Here is a 13,875-nt window from a genome sequence, read left to right as displayed (position 1 = left end):
TCCAGCTGATGCTGTCAAAATCATCAACCAAATGGCTCTCAACACAAGAAAATATACTCACAACCGGAATCCTCAACAAAGGAAAGCCGGTATCCTTGAACTAGAAGCAAATGATGCAGTTTTGGCTTAAAATAAGCTTCTCACCCAACAAATAGAAGCTATGCAAAAGGAGATGAGAGCTATGCCAAAACAAATTCTCGAATCTCTCAAGCAAGAAGGAGGAACATCTCAGGTTAACATTTGTGAGCTTTGCACGGGAGATCATCCCACTGGTTTTTGTCCCACACCTGGTTCTTTTGAAGAAGAGGTAAACTATGTGGGAAACCAACAAAGACCTAACCAACCACAACAAGCCGGAACCTCACAACAATCCCAAAATCCGGGTACTTTCAACTTCCAAGGAAGATATCCGGCCAACCAAAACTTTCAAAGGCCATGGAGAGCACCTTACAATAACAACTACCAATATCCACAATCCAACTTCTACCAACAACCGTACCCTCAATTCCAACAACCGTTCAATAATCAATACCAATTCCCACCACCAAATAATCCCCAACAACCTAACAATTCCCAAAGCACCGAAGAGACTTTGAAGCAATTCATGCAAATGTCCATGTCTAACCAGAAAAATACCGACGCGTCCATCAAAGGCCTTGAAACGCAAGTTAGTCAGTTAGCACAACAAATGGCTCAAGGTCCTCCGCAAGTGGGAACTTTCACCGCCAACACTCAACCAAATCCTAAGGAGCATCACAAAGCATAGCAGTCAAAAGCTATTGCTACAAGGAGTGGTAGAGTAGTAGGTAAAGGGGTAGGTGAAGAGATTGTAGTTGAAAAGAAGGATGAAGAAGTTGTAAATGAGGAGGATATAGAGAAGTTCGAGGAGGATGTTGTAGAGATAGAGAAGGAAGTGTATATAAAGAATAAAGAAGAATTAGTTGAAAAAGAAAAAAATCAAAAAAGAGAACTAGTGGAACAAGAGGAGATGGAGAGGAAGATGAAAGATGTGGGGAAAGATAAAGGCAAGAAACAAGAAGTTGAGAAGCAAGTAGTGGCTCAACGCTTACCATACCCACATGCTCCATCGAAGAAAGACAAAGAGCGGCAATACGCAAGGTTTCTTGAACTCTTCAAGAAGTTGCAAATTGATTTACCATTCTCAGAAGCCTTGGAGCAAATGCCGGTATATGCGAAATTCATGAAAGATATCCTTTCCAAGAAAAGAAGAGTCAACGATGAAGAGACTATCCAAACTGATGCCAATTGTAGTGTTATTATTCAAAGAACGTTGTTAAGAAAGAGCAAGATCCGGGGAGAGTCACTCTACCGGTAGCTATTGGCACAACACATGTAGGTAAAGCACTACTTGATCTTGGATCAAGCATAAATCTCATGTCTTTGTCCGTTGCCAAAAGAGTTGGTGACCTTTGTATAAAGCGGACTAGGATGGTGTTGCAATTGGCCGACAAATCCTTTGCAAAACCACTAGGTATGGCCGAAGATGTTCTTGTAAAAGTGGACAAATTTATTTTTCCGGCTGACTTTGTGGTTATGGATGTCGAAGAAGATGAGGATGTCCCTATCTTAATGGGAAGGAATTTCATGCAAACGGCTCGGATGATGATTGATCTTGATGATAATATCATGAAGGTCAAGGTAAATGATGAAGAGGTTACTTTCAACATCCGGGAAGCCTTGAAGTACTCAAAAGACAAGGGTGCATGTTTCAAAATGGATGCAACCGAAGAAGTCATCTTGACTACTCGGAAGCAATTGCACAATAGAACACCCCTTGAGAGTGCTTTGGTGGACGCACTCAATGCTATTGATGAAGATGAAGCAAGAGCCATTGAAGAGTGTTTGAAGGAGCTAGATTCCTTGAAAGAAGTTCTTCCTAATCAAGCCATACTTGAAGATTTGAAAGAAGAATCCAAGGAAGAAGCAAAAGTTGATGACACCAAGGTAGAATTAAATGTTTTACCATCTAATTTGAAATATGTTTTTCTTGAGAAAGCTGGTACACAACCGGTGATCATTAGTAGCTCCTTGTCCATCAATGAAGAAACAAAGTTGGTAGAGGTCCTCAAGGCCAACAAGGAAGCGATAGGGTGGAAGTTATCCGACTTGAAAGGGATAAGTCCATCTTATTGTATGCACAAGATTATGATGGAAGAAAACTATAAACCGGTAGCACAACCGCAACGCCGCTTGAATCCAAACATGAAAGAGGTGGTGCGAAAGGAAGTAGTGAAGTTGCTTGAAGCCGGCATGATCTATCCTATCTCGGATAGTGCTTGGGTAAGCCCGGTTCAAGTAGTTCCCAAGAAAGGAGGAATGACGGTGATCACTAATGATAAAGATGAGTTGATCCCAACTAGAACCGTCACCGGATGGAGGATGTGTATAGATTATAGAAGACTCAATCAAGCAACAAGGAAGGATCACTTCCCCTTGCCCTTCATGGATCAAATGCTTGAAAGACTCTCCGGTCAATCCTTTTATTGCTTCCTAGATGGTTACTCCGGTTACAATCAAATCGCCGTGAACCCAGATGATCACGAGAAGACGGCTTTCACTTGCCCCTTTGGTATTTTTGCTTATCGAAGAATGCCATTTGGCTTGTGTAATGCACCCGCAACCTTTCAACGGTGTGTTCAAGCAATCTTCTCCAACTTTATTGGTAAATGCATGGAGGTGTTCATGGATGATTTCTCAGTTTTCGGTTCGTCATTTGATATGTGTTTGAATAGCTTGGATATCGTGCTGAAGCGGTGTATTGAAACTAGCTTGGTGCTCAATTGGGAGAAATGTCACTTCATGGTTACCGAGGGTATTGTCCTTGGTCATAAGATTTCTGCTAAGGGTATTGAGGTAGACCAAGCAAAGGTCGATGTTATTGGAAAGCTTCCACCACCGGTGAATGTCAAAGGTGTTCGGAGTTTTCTTGGTCATGCCGGTTTTTACCGGAGATTCATTAAAGACTTCTCAAAGATAGCAAAACCTATGAGCAACTTGCTCAACAAAGATAAGTCTTTTATTTTTGATAATGAATGTCTTTTAGCATTTGCAACTTTGAAAGAAAGATTGACCACTGCACCAATAATCATTGCTCCTAATTGGAATTTAAATTTTGAATTAATGTGCGATGCAAGTGATTATGCTGTTGGTGCGGTCTTGGGTCAACGTAAGGACAAAATTTTTCATGCTATTCACTATACAAGTAAGGTCTTAAATGAGGCACAAATTAATTATGCCACAACTGAAAAAGAGTTACTTGCAATAGTTTATGCAATGGAGAAATTTCGTTCTTACCTTGTTGGTTCCAAAATTGTTGTCTATACTGACCATGCAGCTATCAAGTATCTCCTTACTAAGTCCGACTCAAAGCCAAGGCTCATCCGATGGATGTTGTTGCTTCAAGAGTTTGACTTAGAGATCAAAGATAAGAAAGGCACGGAAAATCTTGTAGCTGATCACCTTTCAAGGTTGACAAACAATGAGGTAACCAAGAATGAACCGGAAGTTCGTAAAGAATTTCCCGATGAAAGGTTGCTTGCAATCAATGTGAGACCGTGGTTTGCCGACATGGTGAACTACAAAGCAACCGGGTTCATTCCAGAAGAGTTTGAATGGCAACAATGCAAGAAGTTCCTCCATGATGCTAACCATTATGTGTGGGATGAGCCTTATTTGTTCAAAATTGGAGTGGACAATCTCTTGCGTAGGTGTGTGGATGATGAAGAGGCAAAGAAGATCCTATGGCGATGTCACAATTCACCCTGTGGAGGTCACTTCAACGGGGAAAGAACCGCCACAAAGGTACTTCAATCCGAGTTCTATTGGCCAACTCTATTCAAGGATGCCAATACACATTGCAAGCATTGTGATGAATGCCAAAGAACCGGATCAATGTCAAAGAGAAATGAGATGCCTCTACAACTTATCCTTGAAGTGGAAGTGTTCGATTGTTGGGGTATAGATTTTGTTGGCCCCTTTCCTCCTTCATATTCCAATGAGTACATCTTGGTCGCTGTTGATTATGTTTCAAAGTGGGTGGAAGCCGTAGCATCGCCTAAAGCTGATAGCAAGACGGTAGTGAAGTTCCTAAAGAAGAATATTTTCACCCGGTTTGGTACACCAAGAGTTCTTATTAGTGATGGAGGGTCACACTTTTGCAATGCTCAACTTGCCAAAGCCCTAGATCATTATGGAGTTAAGCACAAGGTAGCATCACCTTATCATCCGCAAACGAATGGATAAGCCGAAGTTTCCAACCGGGAAGTCAAACGAATACTTGAGAAGACGGTCTCTATATCTCGGAAGGATTGGTCGGCTAAACTTGATGAAGCTTTGTGGGCATATAGGACTGCATACAAGTCTCCTATAGGCCTCACTCCTTTCCAAATGGTCTATGGCAAATCTTGTCACTTACCGGTCGAGCTCGAACATAAAGCATTTTGGGCATTGAAGTTCCTAAACTTTGATCAAGAGAAGGCCAGTGAAAGAAGAAAAGTTCAAATGCATGAGATTGAAGAATTGAGAAATCAAGCTTATGAATCTTCAAAGCTCTACAAAGAAAGGACCAAGATATATCATGATAAGAAGATCATTCTGAGACAATTCATGTCGGGGCAAATGGTGTTACTTTTCAATTCAAGACTGAGACTGTTTCCGGGCAAATTGAAGTCTAAGTGGTCCGGACATTTCATGGTTAAAGAGGTCAAACCATATGGAGCTGTTGAACTTGAGGATCCAGTCACAAAAGCCAACTGGACGGTGAATGGGCAAAGGCTTAAGCCCTAATTCGGTGGTGAAATTGATCGGTGTTTTGTCGACGATTTCACTAACCGAACCATGATTTCTTTAAAATGCGTCAAGCTCAGGACGTAAAACAAGCTCTTGCTGGGAGGCACACCCAGTTTTGTAAGTATTTTTATGTTTATTACATATAGTAGTAGTACATAAGCATTGAAAGCTGAATTGAAACAACTTTGAAAAACTGATCCTGAAGCATCACGCCAATAGCGTAAATTTCGCTATTAGCGTGGGAGCTGTAGAGAGCTACGCTATTGGCGTAGGTTTGGCGTGGGAGAAAAATTTTTGTGGGCCCAAGGGGAGTAACTCCCCTTAACTTCTCATAACCCACTCCTCATTCCCTTTTTACGGTTTTTTCTCTTCTTTTCTCACTCTCACACACAAAAACTTCTCTCACTCACACACTAACCCTAAAAATCAAACCCCTTTTCCTTTGGTTCAATTGGTTCCAAGCATTCATCTTTGCATCATTCATTCTTGCTTGCATCCAATCACTGCACTAACAGGTTTGATTCTGCTTCCTTTCCTTGTTCTTAAATTGAAAAATACATGTTTTTACATGATTAGCAATGGTTAGGGTTAGGATTAGAGTTTTGATTTGTGAATAGAGATTGTTCTTCATTGATTATAGATGGAAAAGGAACAAGAATCATAACCCACATGCAACAAACATTCATCTTTTGATTTTGACCCATTTTGTAAAAATTTGAAAAATAAGGGTTTGAATGATTTGTTTGCAAATGTTGTGATTTTGATTCCTTTTCATGATTATATTGTGTTGTAGAGACATAGGATGAAACCTAGGGTTGAAATATGCTGGTATGTGCTGTGAAATTGCAGGAACAAGAATTTTGAAAATTTGAAAATTGCAGGTACGAAGAAATACGCAAATAGCGAAAATCTACGCTAATAGCGAAATTTTTCCAGAAAATTTCGCTATTAGCGTGACAGGCGCTATTAGCGTGGTTCTTCATACTTGCCCAGATTTTTAAAATTTTTGATGTTTTTAAATGACCAATTCTACTTTGTGCTAATATTTTCTATGCAATATGTTGGTATTTCCTGGTTTTGTTGCAGATGGCACCTAAACAAGCTGAAAAAGTCACCGGGACCAAACGTCCTAGAGGCAAAGGTGCCTCCACCTCAGCCACATCAGTGAACCCTAACCGTTTTCCCACCCCTGCCCACTCTGCCAGGTTCAAAAAGATGACTCAGTACAAAACCTGGCATGAGAAAACATTTGACATTCAACCAGGTGGTGAATACTCTGATTTACTCCACATTTTCACTGGTCGCAAGTGGACCAAACTCCTTGTTCCCACAACTGAAATTAACACCGACCTAATCAAGGAGTTCTATTGTAATGCTGCTCCTGATGCCTCACCCACCACCCTTGCTGATGCTTTCTCCTGGACTTCTTATGTCTGAGGGAAGCAAATCCCATTTGATAGGGATTCCATTAATGATTTCCTCGATAATGCTTTAGACCTTGAGCCTTCACCTGATCCCACTATGCCCACCTTATGTACTTATGCTAAGAGAAATGCTCAGGGGAATTGGAAATATGAGCATATTGAGAGGGACATCATGAACAAGGGTAGGTACTTTGTAAAGAATGACAAGGGAGAGATTAGGCATGCACTTACAAAGGAGATGACTGCTCAGGCCCGCTTAGTGTTCCAATTTCTTGTCCACAATGCTCTTCCGAGAGCCCATACATCCGATGCCCCAAAAGCCGTTCTGCCACTCATTTGGTGCATTATGAAAGGAGTGCCTGTTGATATTGCTCGCATCATAGCCAATGAGATGAAAGCTGTGGCTTTGAAGGTTGCCACAGGTGCTAAGAAGGTTGCATTGTTCTACCCGGGACTTATTATGGGATTGCTGAAGGCCTATGGAGTGCCCATTTCTGGACCCTTTGATGAAGACATTGAGGGGGCCATTACTGACACTTCTATTCGTACCTGGGAGAAAACAGAGCAGAGGGCAGCTCAATACCATTTCTCTGATGATGAGGCTGGCCCATCTGAAGGCGCTGGTTCTTTTGATTTTTCAGGGTTGCAGACCTTTATGCTGGAGCAGCAGATGCATAACCAGTACGTGAGGGACTAGAACAGCTTCTTGATGGATCAAAACGAGGCAATTTGGAGGAGCAACCAAGGCATTCATCAGGACCTCTTTAATGCTCACATGTATTCGGGAAATGCTGATTACCCGGTTATGACTCCTGACCAGTATCAGAGTTTTGTTCATTGGCCTGAGGGCAAGCCAGGACCTTATGTGGGGGTGGCAGATGCTGTGGATGATGAAGCTACTCCTGATGATGCTGGAGTTGATGGTGAAGATGTGGATGTGGATCATGACATGGACGATGCTGGAGAGGATGATCAGTGATATCATTGGGTTTTTAGTGATGTTTTCTTTTCGCTTTCGAACTTATGTTTTCTTTATTTCATGTTGGAACTTATTTAATTTGGTTGTATTTTCCACTTTGGTTATATTTTGTACTCTTCGAGCACTGTGGTTTTTAGTGATTGACCTGATACTTTAGTACTTTATATTATTATGGTTTAATAACTTATCTTGTGGATTTTAACTTATGTTTTGGATGAATTTTTTGTTTAAATCTTGCTTGTGTCTCTCAAAAGAAAATTGCTCATGAATAATAAATCTTAAAGTGCTCCATGGAGCCAATGTTTGAGCAAAAGCAGGTGAGTGATAATGATATTACTTGTGAGAAAGCGTAAAGCCAAGGTATTGGTTTCCTGTTATTCTAGGTTTTTAATAAGAATTTGAAACTTGTACTTTGCACAAAATATATATCATTTAATTCTTGTCATAAACATAAATATTTTTGAACCACTTAGTACTTAACATAAATGTGAGGTAGCTTCAATCTGTTGTATATATGCTGGAGACCGATAATCACCGTCTAACTTGTTTTAGTTATGTTAAATCTGATAATTATTTTGAATTGTTTGAAAGCATGGAAAGGATCAAGGCACTTTTTGAATTGAGAGTAACCTACTTGACCACATAAAGCCTACTTGTGAGAAGAGCGGGTATCTGATACCCCAATCTGAGCCAAATGAATCAAGTCCTCAAACATGAACTGTCAATATTCATAAGCACAATGCTTGTTGAATTTGCCTCAAATTTTTCAAAAATCCAGTTCATGGTTGAATCTTATAGGACTTTGATAATTTTACTTTGTTTAACCCTTAACCTTTTTGTACTTTGTCCCTTGCCTTAGGATAGGGGAACATTCAATTAGAGTTTTGTTGTATTCAAGTTGGGGAGAAAAAGGAGGCATTATATGTCAAGTTTGTGGTGAAATTGTTAAAATAACCTGACAACATTGAATCAAAGAAAAAGTTGTACATTTGATAAAGAAAAGAAAAAGAAGAAAAAGAAAGAGAAAAATCAAAAATAGAATAAGTTGTCAAGGTTATTGGTTTGATTGTTAATCACCAAAGGTTGTAATTCTTGGTAGGGAAGTATATGGATTTCAAGTTGTGATACAAAAAAATGTTCCTCGTTGATAGGCTTTCTGATCAACTGCCCCACATATGACATTTCTTTTGATCCATGCTTTTATGCTTTTTGAGACGATATTTGGATGGACACCTAACTTAAATAGGATGTTAGCATGATTGTTGGATGTGTGTTCATTACCTCACTTATTGTTATCATAGTATTGCATTTACTTTTAAAGAAGTGTGTTAGGTGTGGTTCATAGATAGTTATGTTTATGTTTTGAAGTTTATGATGTATAGTTTGTGCTTAGGACATATTTCGCATTCTTAGTTTGTACCTAGAGTAGCGGAGGACTTCATGCTTGTCCACACGATCATTTTTGAATCACCATTTGTTTATTTTTGTTTTGAATTGTTTGACACCTTGTTGAAAACCTTGTCCAAAGCCTTGTTAGTTTCCTTTTCAATTGGTTTGTTTGAGGACAAACAAAAAGCCAAGTTGGGGAGAGTTTGATAAGTGTTTAAAAGTGATATATTTCATATAGGAGTTTAGGCATTTTAGTGACTTGTTTTGCAAGATTCTCTATGGAAAACTCCAATTATTGTGTATATATGTCATTTATGCTTTTGAGCCTTATTCTACCCTTTTTGTGCAGGAAAATACAAGCAAGGAGCAAGAAACGTCAAAGTTCAAGGTCATACGCCATTAGCGTGTCCTACGCTATTAGCGTGATGAAGAAATGCCCAATTGCAGAGAGATACGCCAATGGCGTACCTGGAGCGTGGATCTGGAGCACATGTGAAGATACACGCTATTAGCGTGATGTACGCTATTAGCGTAATCAGTCCAGAGAGGTAAGCTAATAGCGTACCTGGAGCGTAGAAGCAGAAGCTGGCCATGAAGAAGCACGCTATTAGCGTGGGTTACGCTATAAGCGTAGAAGCTCCAGAGGACCACGCTATTAGCGTAGATGAAGCGTAGAAGCAGGGCAAGGCCAACGTGGCACAAGCCCATTGGCCAGATTATAGGCCGACATACCATGCTATTAGCGTAGCTTGCGCTATTGGCGTAGGTACAAAAACACAGGCCATTTAAATAGCATTTTTACCTCTCTTTTAGGTCATTCACTATTCCATTGATATTTTTCATACATTCTAAGAGAGAGGTCAGAGCTATTTCCAAGAGAGAAACACAAAGCAAGTGGTTTAGGAGTAGATTCAACTCAAGATCACTTTGGACACGAAGGATCTTGACATAGAATCTTCATCTTTCCTTCATCCTTTGCATTAGTTTACATGTCTATGTGTAGCTATCATCTTCTTTGTAGTATTGAGGTAACAAACAAGCTATTATGTAATCTTTTGATCTTTTAATATATAAGGTTCTAGCTTAATGATTCAATATTGTTGTTATTCTTATGTTTAATGCTTTCAATGAGATTCAAGATGATTTGGACACAAACTCTTGAATCTAGATCTAGAATATAACAATCTATCTTATGTTATATCACTCTTGACAAGTTTGTAAACCTTTGATAATTACTTTTGATCAAGATTTTAATGCTTTCGAATACTTAATCAGGCTGGACACGGTCGATTAAGTTATCCGATCGACTTTGTTATCGTTTAAGGAATTTGGACACGAATGTTTAAACGCTAACTTAGAAATAACGATGTCGCTTTGGACACGAAGGATATTGTAGAAATGATTGTAATAATATTGGTTATAAAGCTAGAGTCTGTTAATCGATCGAGAGATTGCTGCTGTTATGCTTGCTCGTTATCTTATACCGCAAGCGAAATAGTTCGATCTCCTCTCGTTTTTACTTTTATGTCATGTAGGAATATAGATTTACAAACAAACAATTTATATCCAAACCCTTAATGTGAACTATTGTGAAAATGCTTATGATTAACGTAACTCCCTGTGGAAACGATCCTATATATACTCACGTGTACATAGTTATATGACATGTTGGAAAATCTTACATCACATGTTCTCTCAGACAGTATGTTGTGATTAAAAATTGCTTAAACAGACAGATGAACAAAATTTTACTGAGAGAAACCAATTTTGACTTTGGATGAGATCATATCTTCTTATTCTAGATGGAATTTCTTGCAAAGGACCAAAAATTCTTTAGGTTGTTTTACGATCGATAAAACACTCACACTGACACGACACTGAATCTTCGATTTTTTGATATTAATTTTAGAAAATAATTCATTGAATTTAATCATTGGTATTAGACATCGACACATGTTGGATACTAAACCCATATTCAATCATAAGTAACAAAATGTATTGATTCTTTTGGTGTGTATAAATAACCTTACAACAACAAAAAAACGGATGGACTAAAACTAACACAAATTTTAGGAATAAAAATATATAAAAAATTTCAAATAATAGTCTTAATTGTTTCAATAATATTTTACAAAATCAAGGTTTCCGCACAAATTTTTTGGTAATCTATTCAACCCTTTCCAGATCCCTAGTATTACCGTCGTACAAACCAACATCTTCACTCAGAACAACAATGATCACAATTATTTGAAGAAAATTGTAATTTTTCTAATTGAAACAGAAATTTAGACCCCTCAATATCACATATATTGGAAGGTTACAAATTACAGACATTGATATGCTCACTTTCCTAACATGGGATCATATGCATGTGATTTTATTTCTAGTATGGAAGTTCTATCCGTTATTACAATAAAAGATATCATGATAATATACTGATCTATGACCGAGGAATTTGTTTACAATTTGCAGATGCCCATCCAATCTGTCGTTTCTCATTGTCGTAAACCACTACCTTGTCTTGCAAAGAGATGTCTGTTAACAACAAAAGAAAAGACTTTACAATAAAATTCTCGAATATATATATATATATATATATATATATATATATATATATATATATATATATATATATATATAGCATTTTTTTAGCTTTAGGAATGTCTTACCTCCGACTACATTACGATTTCCCAAGCCAGCTTCATTGCCATTAAGAATCCCTAAGCATACGTTGCCATATTTCTAGAAATGAAAAGAACATCATAAATGTATGCAAGTCATTAACATAGTGATATACACATAATTTCATGTGTTCTTTTCATTATAGGATGGATATGATAAGATTATATATAAATTTAAAAAAGTACTAACAGTGATTATTAGATAAGCTACAGGAGGCAGTTGAAATTGTAAATTCTTTGATTTTGTAAAGCTCAAAGTCAAGGGCTTAAAATAGTTGTTGACTTCATTCAGAGACTTGAATGGTTTGACACCCTTCCAACAAATTGGAAGTGATGGATCCTTAGTTTCTCTACTAAGTGGCTTCCCTTTTAAATCATTAGCAACAATGGTATAGACTGGGGGGCTGAAGTAAGTGTAGGAGCTCCCACTATCAAAGATAATTTGAAGACCCTTAGCAGGAGTAGGCTTTCCATTGAAAAACAAATCTACTGGACCTGTGTTATAGTGTTTTCTGAAACAAAAAGAAAAAATATAAGATTACGTGTAAGTTCATAAGTGACGACATTCTTTGCCCTAAATATATATATTTCATTTATAGACATTTCTTAATATGTGTAAAATGGCCGAATATTAGGTCAACACTTACTCTGATGAACTTTGAATTATAGGTGTCCAAACAATTCCAGATGAGGGAATGAACTTATCTCCAAGGAATAAATACCCTCCTCCTTCTGCACTAAGGCAGTGACCTAACACATTGTGGATAAAGCCCATAGAGTGAAGTTGAGACAAAATGCTTGTCTTTCCATTGCCAAGGCCAAGGATCCCAGCTGGTGTCAAATGTGGGGGAGTAGGACCAGAAAACTTCTGCTCATATCCACACCTAGCATGCCAAAGACACAAACTCCGAATATAAGTTAGAATATTTATGATTGCATTGCTCAATGAGTTTAATTAATATACTCTGTCAGTGTATAATTATTGTATACATCATTAGATACCTATGTAAATGATCAAAGTCATATTTTTTAATGCAAAAACTATGAGAAAAACAAACACTTACCCGAATGCCACCAAAGGATCCTTTGTAGAGCCACTAGGGCTTCCTATATGCATATAGTCTCGGACTAATACACCAAGAGATGATGCATGGTCATATTGTCTTCCTATATGCATATAGTCTCGGACTAAACCAAAGTCATATTGAACGTTGTAAACACATGGTGGACTTTGCCTAGAACATATTTGACCTAGTACATGTGTTGATTGGGTTGCAACACAAATTGGATCCGAACATTTTACAAGCTGGTTGCGATAAGGTTTATAAAGTTTATCTTTGGGCTGCAAAGCAAGGAAATAAAGTGAAAATCATCATAAGACATACTTATTTAGCAATGACACTTAACTTTGAAGATTTATAAGTGTTTCACCGACAAATATAGTTACATTCAATAACTTCTATTATTTTAAAGTATTATTACTTTCTACATGATGTCCGTCTTGTGGCCAATATATGTGTATGTGTATGTGTCCGTGTTTCATATACAGTACTATCTAATAACTAAAAATGTCAACATATTGTAATTTAAAACATACCAAAGTGCAACCTTTACACGGTGCATCGGGTCCATCGCATTGAACCCAACTTAAATCACTGCCGGTGTCAATGTCTAGCTCGTAAGGCTTGGGAGGATTGCCAATGTTGATGGACACGGTGTATAACCTACATCAAGAGGAGCATACATACATATAAATTATAACTCGATAAACTATTGTAATCTATAGTTTATAAACTATAAGAAAAAGCTCAAATAGTCAATGTTAGGGTTAACCATTGAAAATGATATAATTTAATTTGATACATGCGAATATGATTATGAAATTTCACAAGAAATTATGAAAATTAAAGAACAAAGTTCATCATAATTAGTTAACATAAAATGATTGAACAAATTATTAAATGGTTCCATTACTACTGATATTGATATTAGAAGAAAATAAATGTCCCTGAATTATATTGCAAAAACAATTATTGATGAAGAAAATAGAGGATTTGTGATATTAACATACCCATCTGGATATACATTTCCCTTAATTGAGTAAACAAAAGAAGAAATGAGGGAATGTATAGAAACTGGGGGAATTGAATTATTTATATGGATGAGTTGATTGGCTGCTGAGAAATGATGTGGAAAAATAGAAGAAAGTAATAGAAAGAGTGAAAATGTTATCAATGAAACTCCTCTATTTTTCACATCCATATTCAATAAATCAGTGGAAAAGATAATGAATTTGGATATAGAGCTCAACATTGTCTCAATGGTTAATTTATATAGAAAATTAAATGTAATTGAATCAACGAAGATATTTTCTCAAATCTTCTTAAGCCTTCACTAGTTTGTTAAGAAACAAGAAATAGGTAACATGCATTGCATTATTCCTTTTATTATTTGATTATTTCTTGTCCTTTTATCGAATTGTGTCAATATGGTTTAATTTTATTTTTCCATATTTCACCTATTTCGTGGACCTTGGGGAGAAAATAATTATCAAGTGTGCTGTCAAACTTAAACATTCTAACATGTAAGAAGT

At 37.4% G+C, this 13,875-nt stretch overlaps 1 protein-coding gene across 1 annotated transcript; it reads right to left on the bottom strand.

Annotated features, from left to right (window-relative positions):
- Positions 1 to 10,947: 10,947 nt before the first annotated feature.
- On the bottom strand, positions 10,948 to 13,561 carry LOC146927061 (aspartic proteinase Asp1-like). Its single transcript, XM_085708120.1, has 7 exons — positions 13,354 to 13,561; positions 12,880 to 13,006; positions 12,347 to 12,624; positions 11,930 to 12,166; positions 11,473 to 11,794; positions 11,271 to 11,343; positions 10,948 to 11,136 (listed from the first exon to the last, which is right to left on the bottom strand). Exons 1-7 carry the CDS (start codon positions 13,542 to 13,544, stop codon positions 11,042 to 11,044), a joined length of 1,323 nt encoding a protein of 440 aa, XP_085564246.1. The 5' UTR covers positions 13,545 to 13,561; the 3' UTR covers positions 10,948 to 11,041.
- Between the last annotated feature and the right edge of the window lie 314 nt (positions 13,562 to 13,875).

Source organism: Medicago sativa, chromosome 4, assembly GCF_051527215.1.
Source record: "Medicago sativa cultivar Bolivia chromosome 4, Bolivia_mono, whole genome shotgun sequence".
Lineage (NCBI taxonomy): Eukaryota > Viridiplantae > Streptophyta > Magnoliopsida > Fabales > Fabaceae > Medicago > Medicago sativa.
This window is presented reverse-complemented; position numbering and strand designations above follow the sequence as displayed.

What these genes read in the sequence shown, in the direction of transcription:
- LOC146927061 (XM_085708120.1), bottom strand. Translation starts at nt 13,544, where the DNA reads ATGGATGTGAAAAATAGAGGAGTTTCATTGATAACATTTTCACTCTTT. An exon ending in CGTGTAAAGGTTGCACTTTG is followed by an intron (nt 12,625 to 12,879) that starts GTATGTTTTAAA and finishes CTTGCTTTGCAG; the next exon opens with CCCAAAGATAAACTTTATAA. An exon ending in TAGCTTATCTAATAATCACT is followed by an intron (nt 11,344 to 11,472) that starts GTTAGTACTTTT and finishes TTTCATTTCTAG; the next exon opens with AAATATGGCAACGTATGCTT.